The sequence below is a fragment of the Balaenoptera borealis genome (assembly GCF_965194805.1).
Source record: "Balaenoptera borealis genome assembly, chromosome: 1".
In the NCBI taxonomy this organism is placed as follows: Eukaryota; Metazoa; Chordata; class Mammalia; order Artiodactyla; family Balaenopteridae; genus Balaenoptera; species Balaenoptera borealis.
The window spans coordinates 165476137-165500838 of NC_138860.1; the positions used below are offsets into that span (position 1 = coordinate 165476137).

General features: G+C 40.6%; 1 protein-coding gene across 2 annotated transcripts in view; it reads left to right on the forward strand.

Annotated features, from left to right (window-relative positions):
• The first annotated feature begins 1905 nt into the window (after positions 1-1905).
• The window catches only part of CLSPN (claspin), a 37490-nt gene continuing 14693 nt past the window's right edge, over positions 1906-24702 (forward strand). The window contains exons 1-9 of one of the 2 annotated variants that reach the window (XM_082362651.1): positions 1906-10719; positions 14112-14220; positions 14748-15196; positions 15819-15980; positions 16660-16737; positions 17070-17142; positions 17710-17818; positions 18006-18583; positions 22825-23016. In XM_082362651.1, coding sequence (XP_082218777.1) covers positions 10696-10719; positions 14112-14220; positions 14748-15196; positions 15819-15980; positions 16660-16737; positions 17070-17142; positions 17710-17818; positions 18006-18583; positions 22825-23016 — 1774 coding nt within the window. In that variant the 5' untranslated portion in view covers positions 1906-10695. The remainder of the gene's footprint in view (positions 10720-14111; positions 14221-14747; positions 15197-15818; positions 15981-16659; positions 16738-17069; positions 17143-17709; positions 17819-18005; positions 18584-22824; positions 23017-24702) is intronic. The other variant, XM_082362652.1, reaches the window with a different exon arrangement.

A 24702-nucleotide genomic window follows, 5' to 3' on the forward strand; every position in this document is an offset into this window, starting at 1 on the left:
GACTTCCCCACAGTTACATGGCTGATAAGTGGCAGAGCCAGCCTGTGAACAAAGAAAGATCTCTCTGATGCCAGTGTCCGGGCTTTTTCCATGGCACCATGCTGCACCTCTGGCCCTTGCCTCACCTGGGCTATACAGCAACAATCTCTTCACTGGTGTTCCTGTATCCAGTGTTTCTCTTCCCAATCCATTCTCCGGATGGCAGCAAGCTGAACTTCCTAAAACACTGCATTGTCTACCTTGACTCAACACTGGTTAGCTTCTCTTTGGTACTGTGGGTCCATATTGTTTGTTTGGCATTTAATGGTGTCAAGAATCAATTTGCTACGTGACCTTAGGCAAATCATCTGGTGTCAGAAACTGACCCAAGCCAACTTGCTATATTATATTAATAAACATTTATTTACTAATTATTGAGTGGTGTTTTGTTGTTATTGCAGGGGTGAGAGGAAGATATCAGTAGCCTCCAACAGTGAGAGATGGGCTACATGTTCTTTCTGGAAACCTTACTACCAAGTGGTGTGTTACAATGAAAGCAAGTCTCAGACTGAAATCTACTACATGCTCAACGTATTTATTAACAAGCAGGCAAAACCAGTCATACAACTTGTAAGCTCAGTGAAGTCCCAGATCTTGATCCTTTTAGACACTTTGCCAACTACCTTGCCTGAAAAGTTAACTTTAAGTAAATAAGACAATATTCTATTAGCAGGATTCATCTAGCCTGCTAGTCAGAATCAGGTGACAGGATTTTCCACTAATGGGGAGAAAAATACTGAATAGGTCCCAGCCCATAACATCTCTCTAAAGAACCTCGTTGCTGGGCTCACTAGATTCTTATATGTTGGTCAAGCAAGGGTGGAGGTACCTATATAATACAATGCTTCTCGCTAAATCACATATCTTGACGCCATTTATTTCACCCATGAAAAAACATATCTAACATCTAATCCTATTTAATAGTCTTCTAATGCTGATTGACAATAAAGGTAATTGAAGTTCTTGACGTAAACTGCTACTGGAATGTGGGATATTGATTAGAATTTCTCAGATACTAACTAACCACTCCTAGAGTGTTTATTTCTTATTAGGGTACTTCAGATGTGAACTAATAGCCTCCAAGCTTTACACTAAAACTAGTTAACACACACGTATATAAAACTTTCTAGTCTGAAATATTTAAACATATATTAACATATTATATATCATATATTTTACATGATATATTATAATATTTAATATAAGTAAATTACAGACAACATAACACCTTCACTGGGGTTCAGTTTGTTTATGTGAGGAGATAGGATGAGCTAACTTCTAAAGTTTCTTCCATGATTCTATAAGTGGATTTTTTTTTTAAACATCTTTATTGAAGTATAATTGCTTTACAATGGTGTGTTAGTTTCTGCTTTAAAACAAAGTGAATCAGTTATACATATACATATGTTCCCATATCTCTTCCCTATAAGTGGATTTTAATGCAGTTAGAAGGATCTGGGTTAGAATCATGGAAAAACTTACTGACAGTTATCATCAAGCATGAAAACCTCTTTTCTAGAACACTTTCATATTTTCTTCAAAGGATTTATTTTTCTAAATAAATATCCTTAGCCCCAACAACACCTGTCATCCTCTAACCCTCTTTTTTATTTAAAAAATTAAAAAAAAAAAAATATATATATATATATTTATTTATTTATTTATTTACTTAGGCTGCACAGGATCTTAGTTGTGGCACGTGGGATCTTAGTTGCAGTGAGAACTTTAGTTGCGGCATGCATGTGGGATCTAGTTCCCAGACCAGGGATTGAACCCAGGCCCCCTGCATTGGGAGCACGGAGTCTCACCCACTGGGCCACTGGGGAAGTCCCTAACCCCCTTTTAAAAATAAACATTTTTAAAAATTATTGAGGTATAATTGACATATAACATTATATTAGTTTCAGGTGTACAACATAATGATTTGATATTTGTAAATATTGCAAAATGATCACCACAATGACTCTAGTTAACATTCATCACCACACAGTTACAATTTTTTTTCTTGTGATGAGAACTTTTAAGATCTACTCTCTTAGCAACTTTCGGATATGCAATACAGTATTACTAACTATAGTTCCCATGCTGAACATTACATTCCCATGACTTATTTATTTTATAACTGGAATTTTGTACCTTTTGACCCCTTTCACCCATTTCACCTGCCCCCCGACTCCCTACCTCTGGCAACCACCAATCTGTTCTCTGTATCTATGAATTCGGATTATTTTTTAGATTCCACATATAGGTGAGATCATGTGGTATTTGTTTTTCTCTGTCTGACTTACTTCACTAGAATAATGCCCTCAAGGTCCATCTGTGTTGTCACAAATGCCAATACTTCATTCTTTCATATATATATCACATTTTCTTTATCCATTCACCCTTCGATGGATTTTTAGATTGTTTCCATATTTTGGCTATTGTAAATAATGCTGCAATGAACATGGGGGTGCATATATCTTTTCAAGTTAGTGTTTTCGTTTTCCTTGGGTAAATACCCGGACGTGGAATTGGTGGATCATATGGTAGTTCTATTTTTAATTTTTTAAGGAATCACCATACTGTTTTCCATAGTGGCTGCACCAATTTCCATTCCCACTAACAGTGTACAAGTATTCCCTTTCATCCACATCCTCGACAGCACTTGTTATCTCTTGTAGTTTTGTTTTTTTTGGTTGCTTTGGTTCTTCATTGCTGCAGGTGGGCTTTCTCTAGTTGCGGTGAGTGGGGGCTACTCTTTGTTGTGGTGTGCGGGCTTCTCATTGCTGTGGCTTCTCTTGTTGTGGAGCACGGGCTCTAGGCATGCAGGCTTCAGAAGTTGCAACACTCGGGCTCAGTAGTTGTGGCGCATGGGCTTAGTTGCTCTCGGCATGTGGGATCTTCCCAGACCAGGGATTGAACCGTGTTCCCTGCATTGGCAGGCAGACTCTCAACCACTGTGCCACCAGGGAAGTCCACCTCTTGTCTTTTTGATAACAGGTGTGAGGTGTTATCTCATTGTGGTTTGATTTGCATTTCCCTGATGATTAGTGATGTTGAGCACCTTTTCATGTACGTGTGGGCCATCTGTATGTCTTCTTTGGAAAAATATTCAGCTCCTCTGCTCATTATTTAAAAATCAAATTGTTTTTGTTTTTGCTGTTGAGTTATATGAGTTCTTTATATTTTGGATATTAACTTTTTCTCAGATATATGATCTGCAAATATTTTTTCTCATTCAGTAGATTGTCTTTTCATTTTGTTGGTGGTTTTCTTTGCTGTGCAGAAGCTTTTAGTTTGATGTAGTCTCACCTGTCTATTTTTACTTTTGTTGCCTTTGCTTTTGGTGTCAAACCTCAAAAAACTATCACCAAAATTGCTGTCAAGGAGCTTACCACCTATGTTTTCTTCTAGGAGGTTTAAGGTTTCAGGTCTTATGCTCAAGTTGTTGATTCATTTTGAGTTAATTTTTATGTATGGTGTAAGATAGTGGGCCAGTTTTGTTCTTTTGCATGTGGCTGTCCAGTTTTCTCAACACCATTATTGAAGAGATGTCCTTTCCCCGTTGTGTATTCATGACTCCTTTGTTGTAAATTAATTGACCATATATACATGGGTCTATTTCTGGGCTCTCTATTCTGTTCCATTGATCTATGTGTCTGTTTTTATGACAATATCATACTGTTTTGATTGTCATAGCTTTGTAATATACTTTGAAATCAGAACATGTGATGCCTTAAGCTTTTTTCTTCTTTCTCAAGAGTGCTTTGGCTATTTGGGGTCCACCCTGTAACTCCTTATTATTCTTTATTTTTTCCAAAACCTTTATCACTATCTGATATTATATATTTATTTACTTATTTGTTATTGTCTATCTTCTGCTACAAGAATATAATCTCCCTAAGAGTAGAAACTTTGTTTCAAACTGTACTTTCTATGCCTGACCTGCATAGAAGTCAGGCATAGAGGGCAGAAGTTTGTTTTATCTTTTGCTGCATAGCAAATCATACTAAAATGTAGTGGCTTGTTTATTTAAAGCCCATGATTCTGTAATTTGGCTAGATTTAGTCGGTCAGTTCTTCTTTTCATCTGACCTTTGGTAACTCACATGGTTGCATTCATCTGGAGGTTCAATGGGACTGGATGGTCCAAGATGGTAAAATCTAGTAGTTAACTGTTGGCTGAAGTGCCTTGATTCTCCTCTATGTGGCACATCCAACAAGATATCTTGTGTTTCTTAAATGGTGGCAGCAGTGTTCTAAGATAATAGAAGTGAAAACTGCAAAGCTCTTTAAGGCTTAGCCTCAGAAGCTATCTATACAATGTTACTTTCACTAGATTCTGTTGATCAATGCAAGTAACAAGGACAGCCCAGATTCAAGAGATCAAAAATTAGATGAGGGGCTTCCCTGGTGGCGAAGTGGTTGAGAATCTGCCTGCCAATGCAGGGGACACGGGTTCGAGCCCTGGTCTGGGAAGATCCCACATGCCGCGGAGCAACTAGGCCCATGAGCCACAACTACTGAGCCTGCGCGTCTGGAGCCTGTGCTCCGCAACAAGAGAGGCCACGATAGTAAGAGGCCCGCGCACCACGATGAAGAGTGGCCCCTGCTTGCCGCAACTAGAGAAAGCCCTCGCACAGAAACGAAGACCCAACACAGCCAAAAATAAATAAATTAATTAATTAATTAAAAAAAAAATTAGATGAGAGGTGCAGCAAAATCACACTGAAATCACAAAGAGCTGTGATTATTCTAACAATCTATTACAAAGCTCAATAAAGGTTTGTGAAGTGAATGAATGTATTATTATATCATGTCTAAAGTTCCATGCTTCATATTCAAGGTCTGCTGTGATCTTGCTTCCAGAGCACAAATAGCATATCTTTCCCAAGCACTCATCAAATCTGCTCTATAATTTATTTATTTGTGTGTGTGTTTTATCTTCACAGGAAGGACATTATCTTGTTCTCTCGGTATATCCCATGTATCTATCAGATATCCAGGCTCCAAAGAGACACTCTGTTGGTCTTTGATGAGTTTAATTTAACTTAACAACCCTGACATCTTATCCCCTACCTTCCATTCCATCATCATGAAGTCACTAGTTGAACATTTCCCTGAAAATCTTATCATTATTCCAGTCTCCATGCCTTTACTCATTCCATTTTCCCCACCTAAAATACTCTCCTTCTTCTTCTTTGCTTATTTCAGTGTTTCTCACTGACATTTAGCAACTTTGGCCCTACCCACTAAATTCCAGTAGAGGCAGGGTCATTATGACAACCATGATAAATCCCCTGGTTAAATATCACTAGTAGACTATCATTTGGGCCTACAGTGGGAACAATATTGTTTTGTCTGTCCAGTACCACCTCCTGTCTTAGGAAGTGTTCCTCCCCTACTCCAACTACATCGTTCTTGAAGAAGTTACTCTATTCCTGTAAGTCTGTGTCCTTCTAGGTACACCTGAATTATCTGGCATGTCTGAAGAAGGTCAGGCACTAGGCTACCCAATTTGCTGAAATGTAATAGAAATTAGGAGTGGAGCAGACCCTTTTTGTCCTTCTGTGATGGAATTCCCTTCCTCCAAACATACATATATGGGTTGATCCCAAGTGCTGAGGATGCTAATATCTAAATAAACACTACTCACACCAAAAGCCATTAAGTTTCTATAAAGCTTAGGGTAGGGTTGGGTTGTGAAAAACACTTGGGTTTTTTCAAAAGCTGAAGCAAAAAGCCTGGGCAGAAAATTGAATAAAGCAGGGCAGAGGAATTTCTCTTATACATTCTTCCTGGGTAGGTAGCTAGAAAGGAAAAGGGAATTGAAGAGAAAATATATGAATGGAGTACTAAAAGCTGCTGAATTAAGGTTTTGGATGCTGCACAGATAGAAGTTGGGAACTAGAAAGGAGATAAGGACCTGTGCCTGGGGAATACCTCTTCAGTCACCAGAAAAGCTAAGAGAGAGAGCTCCATGGTGGACAAGGGGCAGACAGGGGTGACCTGGGAAGGGGAAACCTTTTATTCTACATATTAACTTGTGCCAAGCTAAAGTGAGCCTGTGCTTGAAATCAGTGACCTATATTCTCAATTTTGGTGACTGGTGCCCTAATCTGTCACTCAAGCAATCTAGAAACCTAAGAGTCACTAGTTTTACATTGACTCTATTGTCCCTTGCCCCTCAAGGTTAATCATCAACAAGCCCTGTCAATTTTGCCTCTTTTTTTCCAATCCATCTCCTCCTCTCTATTGTTACTACCATTGACCTAGTTCAGGTCCCTATAATCTCCCACCTAGACAACTGGTCTTCCTGCCTGCAGTTTAATCTCCTTCCAATCCATCCTTCATATGCTGCCAGAATAATCTTTCTCAAGCACATATCTAACCATGTTGCCCTCCTTCTTAACAACACCCCCATCCACCAGCTGCCCAGTTCATATCGTCTAAAAACTAAACTCTAAGCAAAGCGCTCCAGACTTTTTGTGCCCTGTTTAACTTTCAGCCTTCATTCTGGCCATCCGTCCCCTCCCCCAAACACACACTTCTGTGCTCTAGACGCACTGACCTACTTTCAGTTCCCCAACACGACATGCTTTATCAAGCCCTTACACATACCTGGAATACCTTCTCCTCCTCATGCCAGCCTGGAGAATTCCAATCCATCTTTGAAACTCAGTTCTGGAGTCATGCCCCCCTGAATTGCCCCAGGCAAAATCAGTTTCCCCTCCTTCAGGGCCCCCACAGCTGCTTGTATACACTTCTTCCATTACACATGCCTAGTTACTTGCCTGTCTTCAACCAGCAATGGGAAACTCTCTGAGAACAAGACTGTATTTTATTTATCTTCATATTCTCTGTGTCTAGCGTAGGCTTAAATAGGGGCTCAAGGTTGTTGAAGGAATAGATGGATATTTGATACTTTTTGGTACTTTAGGTTACCAAAAGTTGCTGTAAAGGAGCTTCTGCATACAAAATAGCTGATGGTGTGTGTGCTGTCATGCCTTGGAAAGAGGCCCTGGTATTTTTCGGTTTTGTTTTTTAGGTGTATTTTAATAATTCATTCGACAATGATTTATTAATCATCCACTATGTGTCAGGTCCTGTGCCATTTTTAAAGGTCAGTGGATACTGGACATCAAGCAAGAAAAACAGCCCTGGCCTTCAAGCAGGTACTCTCCAAGAGAAGCTTTACAACTATATGGAATTACAGTACAAAATTATTTTTGAAAGAAGATTCTGGGAGATGTAATTATTTCACCATTCCAAAGGAAAGTTTAAACAACTTGTTGAATAATTTTAAAATGAAGGAAAAAAAAAAAAAGGATAGAGTGGCTACAGGCTACAGGTAATAGATGGAATGACATGACCAATCCCTGCCACATGGTGGCAGTGCTTCTCCAGGGATGAGGATTTAGTGGCCTAGGACTTCAGAAAAGCATGTTCTCACACTTTAACTCCAGAGGAGGAAGAGTACTAAAAATTTAACATGGTAGACTCTCTCAATTTGCAGAAAAGATGAAGTAAAACATATAATTTAATCAACTTTCTCCCTCCAAACTTTCGTGGGCCTTTGGAATCTGCTTTTATTTGTTGGCCAGCAAGGAAATATAAATAGAACTTTGGACTGGGCTGAGCATGTTAAATTACAAGGATTATGTTTTCATAATTGCTTTCTTTTTTTTTTTTTTAATTATTTATTTATTTATTTATTTTTGGCTGTGTTGGGTCTTTGTTTCTGTGCGAGGGCTTTCTCTAGTTGCGGCAAGCGGGGGCCACTCTTCATCGCGGTGCGTGGGCCTCTCACTATCGCGGCCACTCTTGTTGCGGAGCACAGGCTCCAGACGCGCAGGCTCAGCAATCGTGGCTCACGGGTCCAGTTGCCCCGCGGCACGTGGGATCTTCCCGGACCAGGGCTCGAACCCGTGTCCCCTGCATTGGCAGGCGGATTCTCAACCACTGCGCCACCAGGGAAGCCCCTTATAATTGCTTTCTTATATTGATTTTTTGTGATATAATGATAGCTTCTACTAGTGAAACAATTTCCCAAATTCTATGACCAAAATAAATGTGTCAGTATTGTCAAGTATTTCCTGTAGAGTACCTAACTTCCAGGTGCTCTGCCAATCAAACCCATTTGAGAATCATGATCTAATCCAATGTTTTCTAATTACAAATAAAGAAAACAAGGCTCTGAGAAGCTAAATGACTTACTTAAGATCACAAAGCCATTTATGCGATAGGTTCAGGCTCATCCTTGCAAAGTGAACACTCCAGATCTTTCCCTCACTGCCATCTATCAACTTCATAAACAGAGCTTGTTGGATGATTAATCTTGAGAATCAAGAGACAGAGAGGAGTCAACATGACTTCCAGATTTCTGAATTGGTAACTTGGATTACGGTGCTATATTCTCACCAAAACTGAGAATATAGATTGCTAATTTCAAATACAGACTTGCTTTAGCTTGGCACAAGTTAATATATAGAATAAAAAGTTTCCCCTTCCTAGCTCACTCCTTCCACCTATTGTCCAAATCAGAGCTCTCTTAGTTTCTCAGGTGACTGAAGAAGTGCTCCCCACAGAAAGGAAAATGCTAATGGTTCTGAAAATTTAATGTCAGGAGTGTCACCTCATTTATTCACTTCCCAGAGGGAATTCAAGAAGAATAATATAGTTGTCAAGCAACTGAGTTAATTAGATTAACAAATATTGATTGATTTCTCTATCATGATCCAGGTATGTTCTAAGCCCTTGCTTCTCAAAGTGTGATCGCCATACCAGCTGCTTTAGCATCACCTGGGAACTTGTTAGAAATGCAAATTCTTGGCCCTCACATCAGACATACTGAATCAGAAATTCTGGGAATGGGGTCCAAAAATCTGTTCTTACAAGCCCTTCAGGTCATTCTGATGCATGCTCAAGTTTGAGAATGACTATTCTAGATCAGGAACATATGGTGTTAAAGAAAAAAAAAGTGCTTGTCATCTTGAAGCAACAATATACAAACACACAGAAATAAAACTTCAGGCAGAGGTAAATGCTATCAGGGAAACCAGTACAGGGGATGGAGGGAGAATGTAGAGGGTGTGCAGGCAAGGTCCCTCTGAGGAGTATGAGCACTGGAGTCAGACTGAGCAGGGTGTGAATATTGGCTCCACCAGTTACTAGCCTTTGAAAGGTTTAGTTTCCTCATCTGCTAAAATGCAGATAGTATTATTACCTTACAAAGTTACTCTAAAGATTAAATAAGATAATGCTTGCAAAATTCTTGTGACTGTTTCTGTCTCAAGGTAAGCCCCCAATAAATGTTAGCCCTCCAAATATGAGGGAAGAGTGTGTAGATGTATATTTAGGAATCATCAATGTAAAAATTAATAGTAAAGTGCGTGCAAAGGTGGATAGACTGAGATGTGAGAGAAGAGGATGGAAGATGGGATCTTGTTGGTGGGAGCAGACATGGGTTGAAAGGAGGTGAAGAAATGAAGATGAGGAAAGAGAACTTTTATCTGAACTCAGCTAAAGCTGGTAACTTGGAAGAGGAGGCCAGTGGATAGGGTAACTAACCATCCTGGTTTGCCTGGGACTGAGGAGATTCCTGGGAGGTGGGACTTTCATTGCTAAAACTGGGCAAGTCCTGGGAAAACTGGAATGAGTTGGTCACCCTGTCAGTGGATAGGATCATGGCCGGTGAAGTGGGGGAGGTAAACGTGACCTTTCTTTCTTGGTGCACTCATCTCTTCCTTACAGTAATCTTGTAAATATCTTCCAGTAGCTAGACTCAACAAGAATCTGGAGGGCAAGGGAGCTCGAATAATGCAGTGCGGAGAAGTCAGCCTTGCCTGGACAGAGCAGGATAAGGAAAGAGAGAGAATGGACCTGAAGGGGCAAAAAGATAGTAACCAGGACAATGACAAGGGATTAGAACTGTCTGGGATTAGTCTGACTCCAGACCTTTAATTTTTTTTCCTGCCTTGTCCAAAGAGTATGGAAGTGGGATGAGTGTGTGTTTTCTGCATACTCGAATTAACCTTAAATAAAATAATAAAGGTTATCCAAGGATATTCTTTGGTATCTGAGCAGCCCACAAAGCTTTTCTTTTTTGATGCCCAGTGGCGTGAGTGCCATGTACAAGAAAGAGCAGGTGGGATCCAGCTGCTCCAGGAAAGGAGGTCCTGGAGAAAATCCCCACGGGGATGACTTCAGGTGCCCAGGGATCTTCTCCTGGCTCACTTCCCGCCTGGAGGGCTTACTCCTCAAAATGCGCTTGATGGGAGCTGCCGCGCTACAGTAAAGGTCAAAGGTCAAAGATCACCACTCGCATGGTAACCTCTTGCAAGGCCAGAGGGGCTGGCCGCCAGGCGGCCAGGACACCTCCAGCCTCCCCCTGCCTCAGTTGACAAGAGGAGCCGCGACCCGCCAACCTAACCCAGATTATATTCAACCGGCTGGCCGAAGGAGCTTCAATTGGTAGGACAGGATGGGGGCGTGGCCTCATGTAGAAAGCCTCCTCCGGATTGGTGAAAATCGTTAAGGGCGGGGCCTCCACTGTGGCTGGGCGCGAAAGCTCGAACGCCGCTGCCTGGCAGGAGACTCTGGGAGCAGCTGCGTCCCGGGTGGGGGAAGCGGAGACCAGCTTCTTCCCGAGCGGCGCGCTGCGGAGGCCGGAGTCATGACGGGCGAAGTGGCTTCCGAGGTGAGTTTATGCACTTGCCTCTATCTGCAGCTGCGGAGGCCCGGCGCGGAGGGGTGGGGTGGGGCAGGGGTCGAGCCGGCCGAGTGGGTCGTGGAGGCTGGGAGGACTACGTGCACCGCGGCACCTCGGCGTCGCGGCCCCGCGGAGATAAAACCACGGGCCCCGCGCGCTCGGGACCCCGCGGCCGATCCCGGCGCTGGGGTCCCCGCGCCTCGGTCCCCTCGGGGAGGTTGCTCCTGGTCTTTGCGGCGCGCGCAGCCCGCCGCCAGCCTCTGCTCAGCCTGCTCATCCCGCCCCTTTGGCGCGTTTCCTGCGGCGGAAGCTCTTCCTCCAACTGCGCCCCAAAAAGGAGGAAGGACCAGGCCGAACCGGGCCGCTAGGGTGAGGGGCAGCATTAACTGTAAATGGACGGCGGGAGTCTTAGAGACTTCTAACTTGGGTCTGGAAGAGGCCTTTGAGGTCATCACACAGGGTCCCGAGAGGTGAAGGTACCAGTCTCGGAGCCTTCCGGGAGGTGACTGGCTGGTCGCTGTCGGAATTGGCGTAGAAACGACATCTGTTTCCAGATCTGTGTTCTTTTCTGGGGCTGGGACTGGAGTGAGACACTCGTCTTGAGGGCAAAATTTAACGGGGCGCTTCAAGATAATTTTAAAAATTTATTTTTACTGAAGTATAGTTGAATTATAATGTGTTAATTACTGCTGTACAGCAAAGTGACTCAGTTATACATATATGTACATTCTTTTTCTTATTCTTTTCCATTATGTTTATCACAGGATATTGGATAGAGTTCCCTGTGCTATACAGTAGGACCTTGTGGTTCAAGATAATATTTTAATGCAGTATTTTAAAAATAAAAATTAATGCAAAAAATTCCATTATTTGATTTTGAACAAAATATCAAACTTTGAAATGAAGACAAGATCCGACCCTGTGTTTGCACTACTCTGTCTCACTCACCTCACGCTCATCCTGGCCCTGGTTCCAAAAAAACTTTATTTACAAAAGCAAGCAGCTGACCTCATGAGTCATAATTTGCCCATTTGATTTTTTATTTTAATATTGCACTAAAATATCTTGATTGCTGAGTGTTTTGAGACCTTCTAGCCTCACCCTGTTCCTGGTCCTGACTGTTGCTGGTTCTGCTGCAGATTGCCTAGAATACAGTGATTAAGGGTATCACCATGGGGCTTCCCTGGTGGCGCAGTGGTTGGGAATCTGCCTGCCAATGCAGGGCACACGGGTTCGAGCCCTGGTCCGGGAGGATCCCACATGCCGCGGAGCAACTAAGCCCGTGTGCCACAACTACTTAGCCTGCGCTCTAGAGCCCATGAGCCACAACTGCTGAGCCCACGCACCACAACTATTGAAGCCCGTGTGCCTGGAGCCCGTGCTCCGGAACAGGAGAGGCCGCCGCAGTGAGAAGCCCGCACACCGTAACAAAGAGCAGCCCCTGCTCGCTGCAATGAGAGAAAGCCCGCGGGCAGCAACGAAGACCCAACGTAGCCAAAAATCAATCAATCAGTCAATCTATTAAAAAAAAAAAAAAGAGTATCACCATGTATTGAGCTATGTGGTTACCTGAACTCAGTTTCCATATCCACAAATTGTCTTACTGCTTTCCATTGTTGGGAGGATCATCAGCACATACATCATGATCCTCAGTGATATTCCTCCATTTGTGTTATTTTTGGTTATAATTTTAATAATTGTACTAAACATTCAAATCAATTTAATAGTTGTTTGAGAAACCATTAGGGTGAGGCCTTGTGACCTATTACATTACAGATGTATTTTCCCCCTTATTAATAAGTTGATTCAGAGTTCTATGAACTAAGCTTGGTCACTAACTAGTCAAGTCACCCAACATACCCCCGTCTCCTTAGATTTTTCACTTGTGACTTAAAAAAATTTTTTTGGGGGGGGCTGAATTTCAGACATAAACATGGAAAGGCTGTTATAATGAACCCATCACCTAACTTCAGCAATTATCAAATCATGCCAATCTTGTTTCATTTATACCCCCACCCAGTTCCCCCCTAACTGGATTATTTGGCAGCAAATTCCACACATATTTCATCCACAGATATTTCATCATGAATCTCTAAAATGTAAGGGCTTTCCAAAAAAGATAACTACTATATTATTACCATACCTAAAACATTTAGGATTATTGCTTGATATTAAATAGCTAATCAGTGTTCAGATTTCTTTGACTCATACATATACTTTCAGTTTGTTTGAATTAGGATCCAAACAAAGCCTGCATATTGCAGTCGGTGATATGTGTGTGTAAATATCTTAACTCTCTTTATAAGTCCCCCTCCCTCTTTTTTTTTCTTGCAATTTACTGTTAAAGAAACCACAGAGTTTGACCTATAGAGTTTCCCACATCTGGATTGCCTCTCTGTGATGTCATTTATCATGTCATTTGGATACACTGAGAAACAGTTCACAGTAAAACGCAATAAGTGCTTGATTCTTTAAATTTATTTACCATAACTCAAAGAGTTGGCCTATAATATCCTTCAAAGGTGAACAATGAATTTTAGTTTGATTTTTGTCCAGTAATTCTTTTTTTTTTTCTTTTATAAATTATTTTATTTATTTATTTTTGGCTGCATTGGGTCTTCGTTGCTGCGCACGGGCTTTCTCTAGTTGCTGCGAGCGTTGCGGTGCGTGGGCTTCTCATTGCGGGGTCTTCCCTTGTTGTGGAGCACAAGCTCTAGGTGTGCGGCTTCAGTAGTTGTGGCACATGGGCTCAGTAGTTTTGGCTCTCGGGCTCTAGAGCGCAGGCTCAGTAGTTGTGGCTCACGGGCTTAAGTTGCTCTGCGGCATGTGGGATCTTCCCGGACCAGGGATTGAACCCGTGTCCACTGCATTGGCAGGCGGATTCTTTTTTTAAATTTTTATTTATTTATTTATTTATTTATTTATGGCTGTGTTGGGTCTTTGATTCTGTGCGAGGGCTTTCTCTAGTTGTGGCAAGTGGGGGCCACTCTTCATTGCGGTACGCAGGCCTCTCACTGTCGCGGCCTCTCTTGTTGCGGAGCACAGGCTCCGGATGCGCAGGCTCAGTAACTGTGGCTCACGGGCCTAGCTGCTCTGCGGCATGTGGGATCTTCCCAGACCAAGGCTTGAACCCGTGTCCCCTGCATTGGCAGGCAGATTCTCAACCACTGCACCACCAGGGAAGCCCGCAGGCGGATTCTTAACCACTGTGCCACCAGGGAAGTCCTGTCCAGTAATTCTTAATGTCATCCTTTTGTTACGCCACTGTATTGGTTTTTCCTTATTTCAGCCTGATGATCCCATGATAATTTGTGTAACTTTATGTACTTAGAGCTTTCTGTCACCTGCTGGTTAATACAAAGTATATTCTTATTTTCTAGGTTCACCTAGAAATCAATGATTCAAAACTCATTTCACAAGAAGAAGCAGATAGTCCTTCAGACAGTGGACAGGGCAGCTGTGAAACAGTTGGGCTTTTGAGTGAACAAGGTTTGTAACAGTCAGTACTTTTATTTTTAGGAATAGAATGTGGGAGCTTGGGTTGTAAGGGGACTGGATTAATTTCATTATTCTCTGATTTATTAAATTATTAATGCTTAACCTTGTTTGTTCTGTTTATTATAAAAGCAAAATAATAGTGCTTGTACCCTTTTGAAAATAACCATTTCTATTATATTATTGAATGTATAAAGTGTCTAGAAGATACCATATTGCCTGGTTAAATGCATTCATCCTATAATAAAAGGACTTTTAACACCTGCCAGAAGGATCAGAACAGCTTTACACATTGTAAATATATATAATTACATTTCTTAGTAAGAGATATTTTCCCAGGGAAAATGTTTTTAAAAATATATTTTTAGATTTGCTTTGCTACAATCAGTTCTTAGTGTTAGTTACATAATTTCACAAGGTGATATATCACTTGGATAATTGGATATGTTTTTTGAGGAGTACGGGGACTAGGAAGAAGGCCAAGTGACGGTAGACTCTAAAAAAAATTGTGTTTCCTCCAGATTCAGATGAAGAGATATTTGTGAGTAAGAAATTGAAAAGCAGGAAGGTGCTACAAGAGAGTGATTCTGAACGAGAGGGCACAAATGCCTCTCCAGAGAAAACTACCTATGACGATATTGAGGAGGAAGATAAGGAGAACTTACATGCCGGAAAAAATGGAAAAGTCAGAAGGATTTACAGAACTCTGGTGAACAGTGATGAGAGTGACATCGAGGAGTCTTTGTGTCACGAAAATCTTGAAACCCAGGTGACACCTTGCTTAGAGCTGAGTCTCCAATCTGAAAACTCTGTGGATTTTACAGTTGACAGAAAGATTTCCAAAAAACCCATACATGATAAAGAAGGAATTGGAGGAAAAACAAAAGTAAAATCAAAGCGAAGACTCGAGAAAGAGGAGAGAAAGATGGAGAAAATTAGGCAGCTGAAAAAGAAGGAAACAAAAAATGAGGTACATTTAAAAGAATAATTTGCTGTTTCTAAGGCAGGTTAATGTTTTAGAAAAAGTTGCTTTTAGGAAAAAAAGTTGCTTTTAGTTCTTGAGGTTGTTTCTGCACTCAGAATATACCTTCGAGTTGATTGTCGTGCAATGAGGTATGTGATTTCAAATCCGTTGGTCTCATTCTTCATTTTGGATGTAAGAGGACACCTTCCAAATAAATGGGTTTCTGATTTTCTTTGTGAGCACGTGGAGTTATTCTTTGCTGTTTCTGATCTGATGAAAATTAACTTTCATAGGATTTTTCATGCCTCCATCAGTCAAAAGTCTTGTTTGCTAACTAGAAAAACCATCCTCAAATTTTATAAGCTAGTTGCTTAATGAAGTACTTAATTGACTTTTCAAAAACAAGTGTACTATTTATTAAGTTAGTTTTGGACAATTGTGTAAAATCACAGCATGGACTTCAAAGGATGACTATGGATTAGGAACCAGTGATAATGTTCTAGGATGCCATATACTTGTCTGTTGATGAAGCATGAGCTTTTTCTGTCCTGATGCAAATTGCTATATGGTGTTGTAAAACATTGGATTTGAAAATGATTGGATCTTGCTTTTTCTTTGTGTTACCCAGGAAGATGATGTGAAACAGCTATTTAATGACAGTGGCTGTCTACTTGTGGATAAAGACCTTTTTGAAACTGGGTTGAAGGAGGAAAATAACTCTTCATTAGAAGATGAAGAGTCATTAGAATCAATAAGGGCAGCTGTGAAAAACAAAGTAAAAAAGCACAAGGCAAGTAAAAGATGACTGCAATTAGAGCTAACCCACTGCTTCTAACCTTTGCTTTGTTTTCTGACTTACTGTTGGAGCCTTAATTTTTTTTTTAACTGAAGAAAAACACATGTCAATTGATTTAAGTTTTTCAGCTGTTAATTTTGGAATTATGCAGTACAAGTGATAGACGTGCTACCTTGTTTGGAAACTAGTATTTTCATTGCCCTAATAAGAATGTTGAGGAAAGTAAGATACTTTATGTTTTGTAAGAAACAGGTAAAAAAGGGGTCAGAGATGTAAATTTTATAATCTGGTGGCCTCTAGGAAATGAACCTATAGGGTTTCAGGAAGGGTATCAAAGAGAAGCATCAGTCAAAGCATCGTTGTCCTGAGTGTTTGGAAGCATAATCATCCTTCCTGAGATTAGCTTCCTGGAAGTCATTGTCCCTCCTTAGGGAAAGATGTAATATAGAGGTGTAAGAAATGAGGGCCCAAGCTCCATTGGAGACAACTAATGTGTTTTCTAGGCATTAGAGGATGCTGTGTGTCTAACATTTTATATTTGATAATTATTGATTTATCATTAATGTAGCATGATGTGATGTTGGAGTGCAGAAGCAGTCTTTGCGTAAGCAACATCCTCTTGTGTCAGTTTAATTTTTTTCCCTGTTAATCCATTTGCAATCTTCTCTTTTAGAAAAAGGAACCATCTTTGGAGAGTGAGGTCTATTCACTTGAAGAAGAAACTGAGTTATCAAAAGGCACCACGAGGAAGGTGACATAGAGCCCTATATAGTTGTCATGTTGAGCTCTTTTCCCAGGCGATTGTGGGTTTTTCAGGAATTTTATTGTGTCTATCGTATTACCCTGATTCCCAGGATATTGGTTTGTACATAGTAGGGGCACAAATATGAATTGGATTGAATTAATTCTATGAGACTTGCAAATAAATGAGCTCCTGAAGTTTATATTGTTTTGATCTTTTTAATGCTTACTGTTCCCTCTCCATCCTCTTTTCTTGGAGAGAGCAGACTTTTAAGGGATGAATATCTATCAATCTTTCTGGATAATAGCATTAATGTAGTCTCACTTTTTGTTTTCTTTAAGGAAAGAAAAGCAGCCAAGTTAAGTAAGGAAGCATTAAAACAATTGCATAGTGAGACTCAGCGCCTTATTCGAGGTAAAGAAACCAGTATGGTAAACACTGAGGCAAATCACATTATTTCTTTGTAAGCTCAACTTGGATGTTGGGGACTTTCCTTTTTTTTTTAACAATCTTAATATGAATGAGATTATAATAATCAAGTTTAGAATCGATCTTGATGAATGGCCATTGTTCTGAAGCCCCTGGAACATTAGTATAAACTGAGAAAACTTCCTGAACTGTAGTGGTGGTAATGAGGGAGTTTTTTAAAGGATTGTCTATGGCCTGGCTGCATCAGGATCCCTTTTACAAACCTTTCAAATTTATAAATTCTTAGGCCCCACAGAAATTCTGATTCAGTAGGCTTGAAATGGGGTCCAAGAATCTCTAGTTTTAAAAAACTTACTGGATCAATTTGATTTCACAGCTAGTTTTAAAAGCCACTTGTCTTCAGGGAATTTTTTGTAGTTGGATCCTGCTTTTATTAAAGGCAGGATTGTTTTCTATTTCTGGTGATGGCTTTGGTTGTTTAGTTAACTGAATGTAAAGTGACATTTCAGAATGTACAGTATATGTATTTGCTTGTTTTGTTCCATTTTATAGAGTCTGCACTTAATCTTCCATATCATATGCCTGAGAATAAAACTGTTCATGAATTCTTCAAACGTAAACCCCGGCCCACTTGCCAGGGAAATGCCATGGCGCTACTGAAGTAAGAACCTTCTTTCCTTGTGATTATAATTTTCATAAATATTCAGTTTTGAGGCAAACACCTGCTGTAAAGAGTTCAGATTCCTCACTTCCTTAAAATTGATTTAACCGATTCATTACGTGCTAAGGGATAAGAATGTTTCACGTTTAGGATAATTTTCAACTCCAGGTTATTTTCCCTTCTCTAGGTCATCTAAGTATCAGGCAAGCCATCACAAAGAAATCACAGACACTGAAAATACAACTGAGATAAATAGTGACCACCATAGCAAAGATTCTGAGCAGACAACAGGTGCAGGATATGAAATGGAAATTAATGCACTCCCTGCAGTTTCAAAGGAACCCCAGATTACTACTGGATCAGATGAGTCTTGCAGTAAGGATTTGACAGGAAGTGAAGAGCTAGAAATTCCCGAGAAACAGGAGCAGAGTGATGCTAGACCTTCACCTGGGGACATCTCGGTGGCACAACAGGAATGCAGCTTCCTTGGGAATAAGGACAGTGAGGAGTATCAGGCTGGAGGGCTTGTGGCACCTGAACCTTGTGCCCTGGAAGAAGAAGAAGGCCTGAAAAAAACAGAAGCAGATGAGAAGGTGGAAGAGCCCAGCCAACAAACTAAATCAGCCGCAGTGGTGCCACCTGAGAAAGTGAGGAGGTTCACTGTGGATAGACTTAAGCAACTGGGAGTAGATGTTTTCATTCAACCTCGGCTGGGTGCCGACAAAGATTCTTTTGTGATACTTGAAGAACCTGAAACCAACAGAGGTAATCCTTTGAATTGTGAGGAGCTTCTCTAAAGTGATTTGTTCTGGCAGCTTTCTATTATTTGCCACTGTGGAGGACAGGGAATACAGCAGAAACAAATAATCACACATGGTCTTATTCTACAGATGTACCAGATACCAGATAGAAATCATTTAGATACATTTGGCAGGGTATTAGAATGTTCTAAACCTTGTTTAAATGGAAACCTGTTGATAGTTAATGTACAAAGCAGGGTACATTGCTGTTGTTTTATGGTATGACTGATAAAAGCATTATTCAGTTTTTCACAGTTAGAAATATCTTGGTTCAGCAAATTGTCTGCAAAACTGAATTTCTTTTCTTTCTTTTCATTCATTCAACAAGTATTAAACTATCCACTACATGCAAGTTGCTGTAAGGCATACTTGAGAAATCTGACATTTATCCTACACTTAAGGTACTTACGCTGTAGCGGGGGAGATAAGTAGGCAAATAACAGTAATACAAGGAAGTGACATCTTCTATCATGAACATGTGTCACTGATAATTGGAAAAAGTTAAATAACATGGAGAAAAGGGAGAGTATTCTTTGCTGAAAGAAACATTTAGAGTAAAGAATCATAGGAGTAAAGAGGAGGGATAAGTTTCTTACAATAGGTGATTAAAGAATAAGTGGATGTAATTACTTGTTCACTACCTTCCCCTTTATACTTTGAGTAGGGATCTTCTGGCTTATTCCTTACTCTGTCCCCCGTGCTTCCACAGTGGATGACACATTGTAGGCAGCCATGTTTACTCAATGAATGAAAGAGTGAATGAATGATCCTTCAAGAGAGAAATCAAGTATTACCCACATTGGGTAGACTTCCTGACTTGTCGGTAAAATTAGGTGTTCCCTCTTCCCTCCTCTGCAATGTGATATGATAATTAAGAGCTTAGGATCTATAGCAAGGTTGGGATCTGAATCTGGATTACACTACTCACTGTTTAAACTTGAGTCTGCTATTTGACCTCTCCAAGGCATCTTTTTAAAAAAATGAAATAACGCTATCTGGTTCACAGGGCTTTAGTGAAGATTTGTTGAAATAACGCATACAAGTGGATAGCATAAAGAAGCACTCAAGTGGTGGCTATTTCTATTATTAGTGAAATTATTTACATCAAGACTCTCCTTCATTAAATAACATATGGTTGGCAGGTGCTAGGTCAGCCACAGTATCAGTCTTTGTTGATTGAATGGGTGGACTTTGTGGAAGTGGAGAGAAGGACGTTCTTAGAAGGGACAGAAAGAGCTCTGTGTGGTGCATATTGGGAGGACGTGTAAGTCAGTTTGACCGGAGCAGTTGGGGGGGTGGAAGGGTTTTGTAACAACTAGCATAGCTCTATTAGCAAAGAAGCGTGGGAATAAGCTGTTGCCTGGAACAGGGAGGGAAAGTTTTGTTGTGTGGGACTAGAAGTTATCTAAATAGTCTCAGACTAAAAGGTGCGGTAGAACTTTTTGAGTACTTACTATACTAATACTGTGAAATTTTGTTATATGGGACTAGAAGTTTTCTAAACAGTCTCAGACTGAGAAACAGAAAAGGGAAGAAACCTTTTTTTTGCATACCTACTATATTAGACACTGATAGATCTTTTTATAAGTTATCTTTCTTTTATTTTATTTATTTATTTTTGGCTGTGCTGGGTCTTCGTTTCTGTGTGAGGGCTTTCTCTAGTTGCGGCGAGCGGGGGCCACTCTTCATCACGGTGCGTGGGCCTCTCACCATTGCAGCCTCTCTTGTTGCGGAGCACAGGCTCCAGACGCACAGGCTCAGTAGCTGTGGCTCACGGGCCCAGTTGCTCTGCGGCATGTGGGATCTTCCCAGACCAGGGCTCGAACCCGTGTCCCCTGCATTAGCAGGCAGATTCTCAACCACTGCGCCACCAGGGAAGCCCCATTAGTTATCTTTCTTAATTTTCATAGCCCCAGATATTATTTTGCAAATGAAGAGCCTGAGGTTTGGAGAGGTTGGGTAATTTTTCCAACATTACACTTGGCTTATACAGGGAACTAGCACAATGCCTGGCTCATAGTAGGCACTTATTTCTAACTCAGAATATGTTTTCCTTCAGAAATAGTATTTGACATGAATATTGGGTTTCCAGATCAGCCTGTTTCATAATATATGAAGTTAGGATCAACATTTATTCATTCATGCAATAAACTTTTATTTAACATGGTGTTGGGTGCTGTGTATGCAAGTAAGATGTAGTCCCTTCTCACAGGGAAATTAAAGTCTAGTAGGAGTAACAGGCAGAAAAATTGCATGTTAAGTGCTGTGCATGCTTTGAGCCTCAAGAAAGAGTTCCTCACAGGGAGTCAGGGAAGGTTCTGAAAGGAGCTCATACCTGAGCTGAGTCCTGAAAGCTGAGTAGGAGATACGAAGGCAGAGAGGTGAGGGAGGGCTTTCTTGGTGGAGGGGACAGACCTACAAAAGACACAAAGACAAGAGAAAGCTCTGGTTAGCTGAAGTGAAGATTGCAAGGAGGTTGGTGACTAGAGGCCAGATCATGCAGGGCTTTCAGGTGGAGACATGAGCTGGAGCAGAGACTTGTCACTTAGAGAGGAGATGAAAGGTGTTGGGAAAAGACTGATGGAGAGAGAGGAGCTTGAACAGGGGTTCTATAGTGAGGAGGGTGGTGGTTGAGTCATGTAGTAAAGGGCAAGGAAAAGGGGTGCTCCAGTGGGTTGGGGGATGAAGAGTTTTGAGGGATCTGGCTTTCTCCAGAAGAATGAAGGCAACTCCTGCCTCACTCTTATTTAAGGTCCTGAGTAATCTTCCCTTCCACTTCTTTTATTCTCTTGGCACCAGTGATGAGCTGCCTATTTCTGTTCCCTTTCCATTGCCACTACCTGTTGCTTCCAACTTACTGAAATAATATAAAATGGGATGCAGACTTATAGCTTCTCTCCCTACTCTTTGGTTTGCAATGTAAACATGCCATCCTTTGGAATTGGATTTTTTCTACTAATAAATAATGTTAGGGACTCAGAATAAAAAGGTTTCTTTCCAGTTCTTCTCTTTTTCTACTAAGACACTCTAAGGAGGGAAAACCCACATCTACATGCTAAGCACAAAACTACTAAAGTATGATTTGAGCACATTTTAGAAAAAGAGCCAAACTTGGAGTATCTTGGACATTTTATCATGGAAGAGAACGCACGGCATGTGAAAATAGCCAGTATCCCTCAACCCCAAAGGAGCTTTTCTTCCTCTCCTTTCCTTTCTGTCAGCTCTTTTACACCAGATCCCACTATGGTATGATTGAATTGTTAAACAGAATGAGAGAGGTAACAGCTAGCTGAGGGAGAAAGGAAAGAAAGTTCTGAGCAATAGCAGGGGGGAAGAAGGGAAAGGCCCTGTTGCTATTAGACCATTGAACTCATACTACGTGTGTGTGTGTGTGTGTGTATATTCATATTCCTGTTTATATACAAGTTGGGCGTGTGGTACAGGGACCACTTCTAACTGGGATTTCCTTTCTGATTGTACTGATTATATCTGTAAAATTTTCACGAAGAAACTTTTCCAGTCCTGCCGCGAGTTACATCACTCATTGCATTGATTGTTATTTTCTTTTTCCATTTTTTAAATTGACCTTACTCATATTTAGTGAGATTGCTAATAAGCAGTGAAATGTTCAAAAAAGGGAATTTTTTAAAAGGAGAGTGAAACCCATGAGAAATTAAGCCCTTGAATAATTGAGGAGTATGGTATTTTTTCTACCAGCTTAATACTTTTTTAAAAAGAATTGCACATATTTATTTTTATTTTTATTTTTTTAACATCTTTATTGGAGTATACTTGCTCTACAATGGTGTGTTAGTTTCTGCTTCATGACAAAGTGAATCAGCTATACATATACATATATCCCCATATCTCCTCCCTCTTGTGTCTCCCTCCCACCCTCCCTATCCCACCCCTCTAGGTGGTCACAAAGCACCGAGCTGATCTCCCTGAGGAATTGCACATATTTAGAAACTTCATTGTAAATTTCTACCCTAAAATGAGTTTTGAAGTATATTGAGGAAGTTACAGCAGTCCATTAGTTTGGGTTGTTATATGAATTGGACACAGGTGTCGGTAGCAAAGGAGATTTTGGTATTTCTCTGTGTGTGTTTTTTTCCCTACAAGTTTGTTGAACTTCAAAAACATAGCTTGTAATTCTTAACTGGAATCTTAAAGGCAAACTGACCTACTGGTTGGCGTTTGGTTTAGAACTGGAAGCCTTGAAGCAGCGTTTCTGGAAGCATGCTAATCCAGCAGCCAAACCCAGGGCTGGTCAGAAGGTGAATGTGAACATCATAGTGAAAGATGTGGGCACTGATGGAAAGGAAGAGCTCAAGGCAGATGTGGTACCTGTGACTTTGGCAGCTGAGAAGCTGGATGGAGCAAGCCACACAAAACCAGGTATTTGCGTTCATGGGGGTTTCTTTGTTTATTTTTTTGGCTGGGGGCGGGGATGGGTGCCTCACTCTTTGTACTCTGGCAGGTCTTTATGGCTACTGAAGACCCTATAGTAAGACGTTATAGAATCTTTTTCCTTGGAGACTTTGGAGATGGGACAGCAGTACCTCTAGCATGATTCATGTGTGTAGCATTACCTAGTTGTGTGGGGTGGGTAAGAGGAATTATTTCTTAAACTAGCCTTTGTCTTATTGTTTAAAAAAAAAATCCATTGTAGAAAATACGTGGAATAAACAAAAAACTTCTACAGTTCTCTATCAGAGACATCTTCTGTAACCATGTTTTATATCCTTTTAAACTTTTTGTGTGTATTTTTTAAACAGACAGTACATGTCTGTTTAAAAAATAAAACAGTAATGCAATCATACTGTGCATTCTGCTTTGTAATCTGTTTTAGGGACAGGTCTGTTGTTTCCACTCCCACTTTGAAAATACGAGTAATATATCACATAGAAAAAAATTAAAACACTGAGGAAAATGTATAAAATGAAAAATTAGTCTTCCCAAAGGCAACTTAACAATTTCTTGTGTGTTCTGGGAAAATTCATATGCATATGCCATTGTGTGTGTGTGTGTGTGTGTGTGTGTGTGTGTGTGTGTGTGAGTGAGAGTGAGAGAGAGAGGGAGAGACACTGAACACTTATACTCTCTGCCAGGCACTGCTCTAGGTGCTTTACAGTAAATAACATTAGTGTCCTTATTTTATATGTGAAGAAACTGATATACAAAGCATTTAAACAACTTGCTCAAATTTATATAACTAGTAAGCAGTAGAGCTAGCAGCCTAATCCAGACCACCTAACTCAAGAGTTCAGATACACATATTGCTTTGGGGGCTTTTTTTTTTTTTAACAGCTGCGTGATATTCCATTGTGCAAGTATAACATGATTTGTTTAACCATACTCCTATTAATGGACATTGTGTTTGTTTCAGTTTTGGTATTTCATACAATATTGTGTCCTAGTATCAGATATATGTTAGTAAATTTTGATGCAAAATTCCTTACAGTGGAATCAGTGAGCCAAAAAAAAAAAAAAAAAAATATATATATATATATATATATCATCCCATTGTCCTTCAAAAAAATAGTTGCACCGATTTACACTCTGAATCACAGTGTATAAGAGTTCCTGTTTCTTCCGGTTAATAACGGATATTATCAAGCCTTCGAATTTTTGCCAAATATATAAAAAATGGTATCTCATTATTTTGATTTGTATTTCTAATGAGAAGTGATGTTAAGCATTTTTTTTTTATTAGGCATCAATTTTATACACATCAGTGTATACGTGTCTAAGCATTATTTTTTAAAATAATTTTTAATTTTATTTTTGGCTGCATTGGGTCTTTGTTGCTGTGCTCAGGCTTTCTCTAGTTGCGGCGAGCGGGGGCTACTCTTCATTGTGGTGCATGGGCTTCTCATTGCGGTGGCTTCTCTTGTTGCAGAGCACGGGCTCTAGGTGCATGGGCTTCAGTAGTCGTGGCCTGCGGGCTCAGTAGCTGTGGCTCGCGGGCTTAGTTGCTCCGTGGCATGTGGGATCTTCCTGGACCAAGGCTCGAACCTGTGTCCCCTGCATTGGGAGGCGGATTCTTAACCACTGCGCCACCAGGGAAGCCCTTAAGCATTA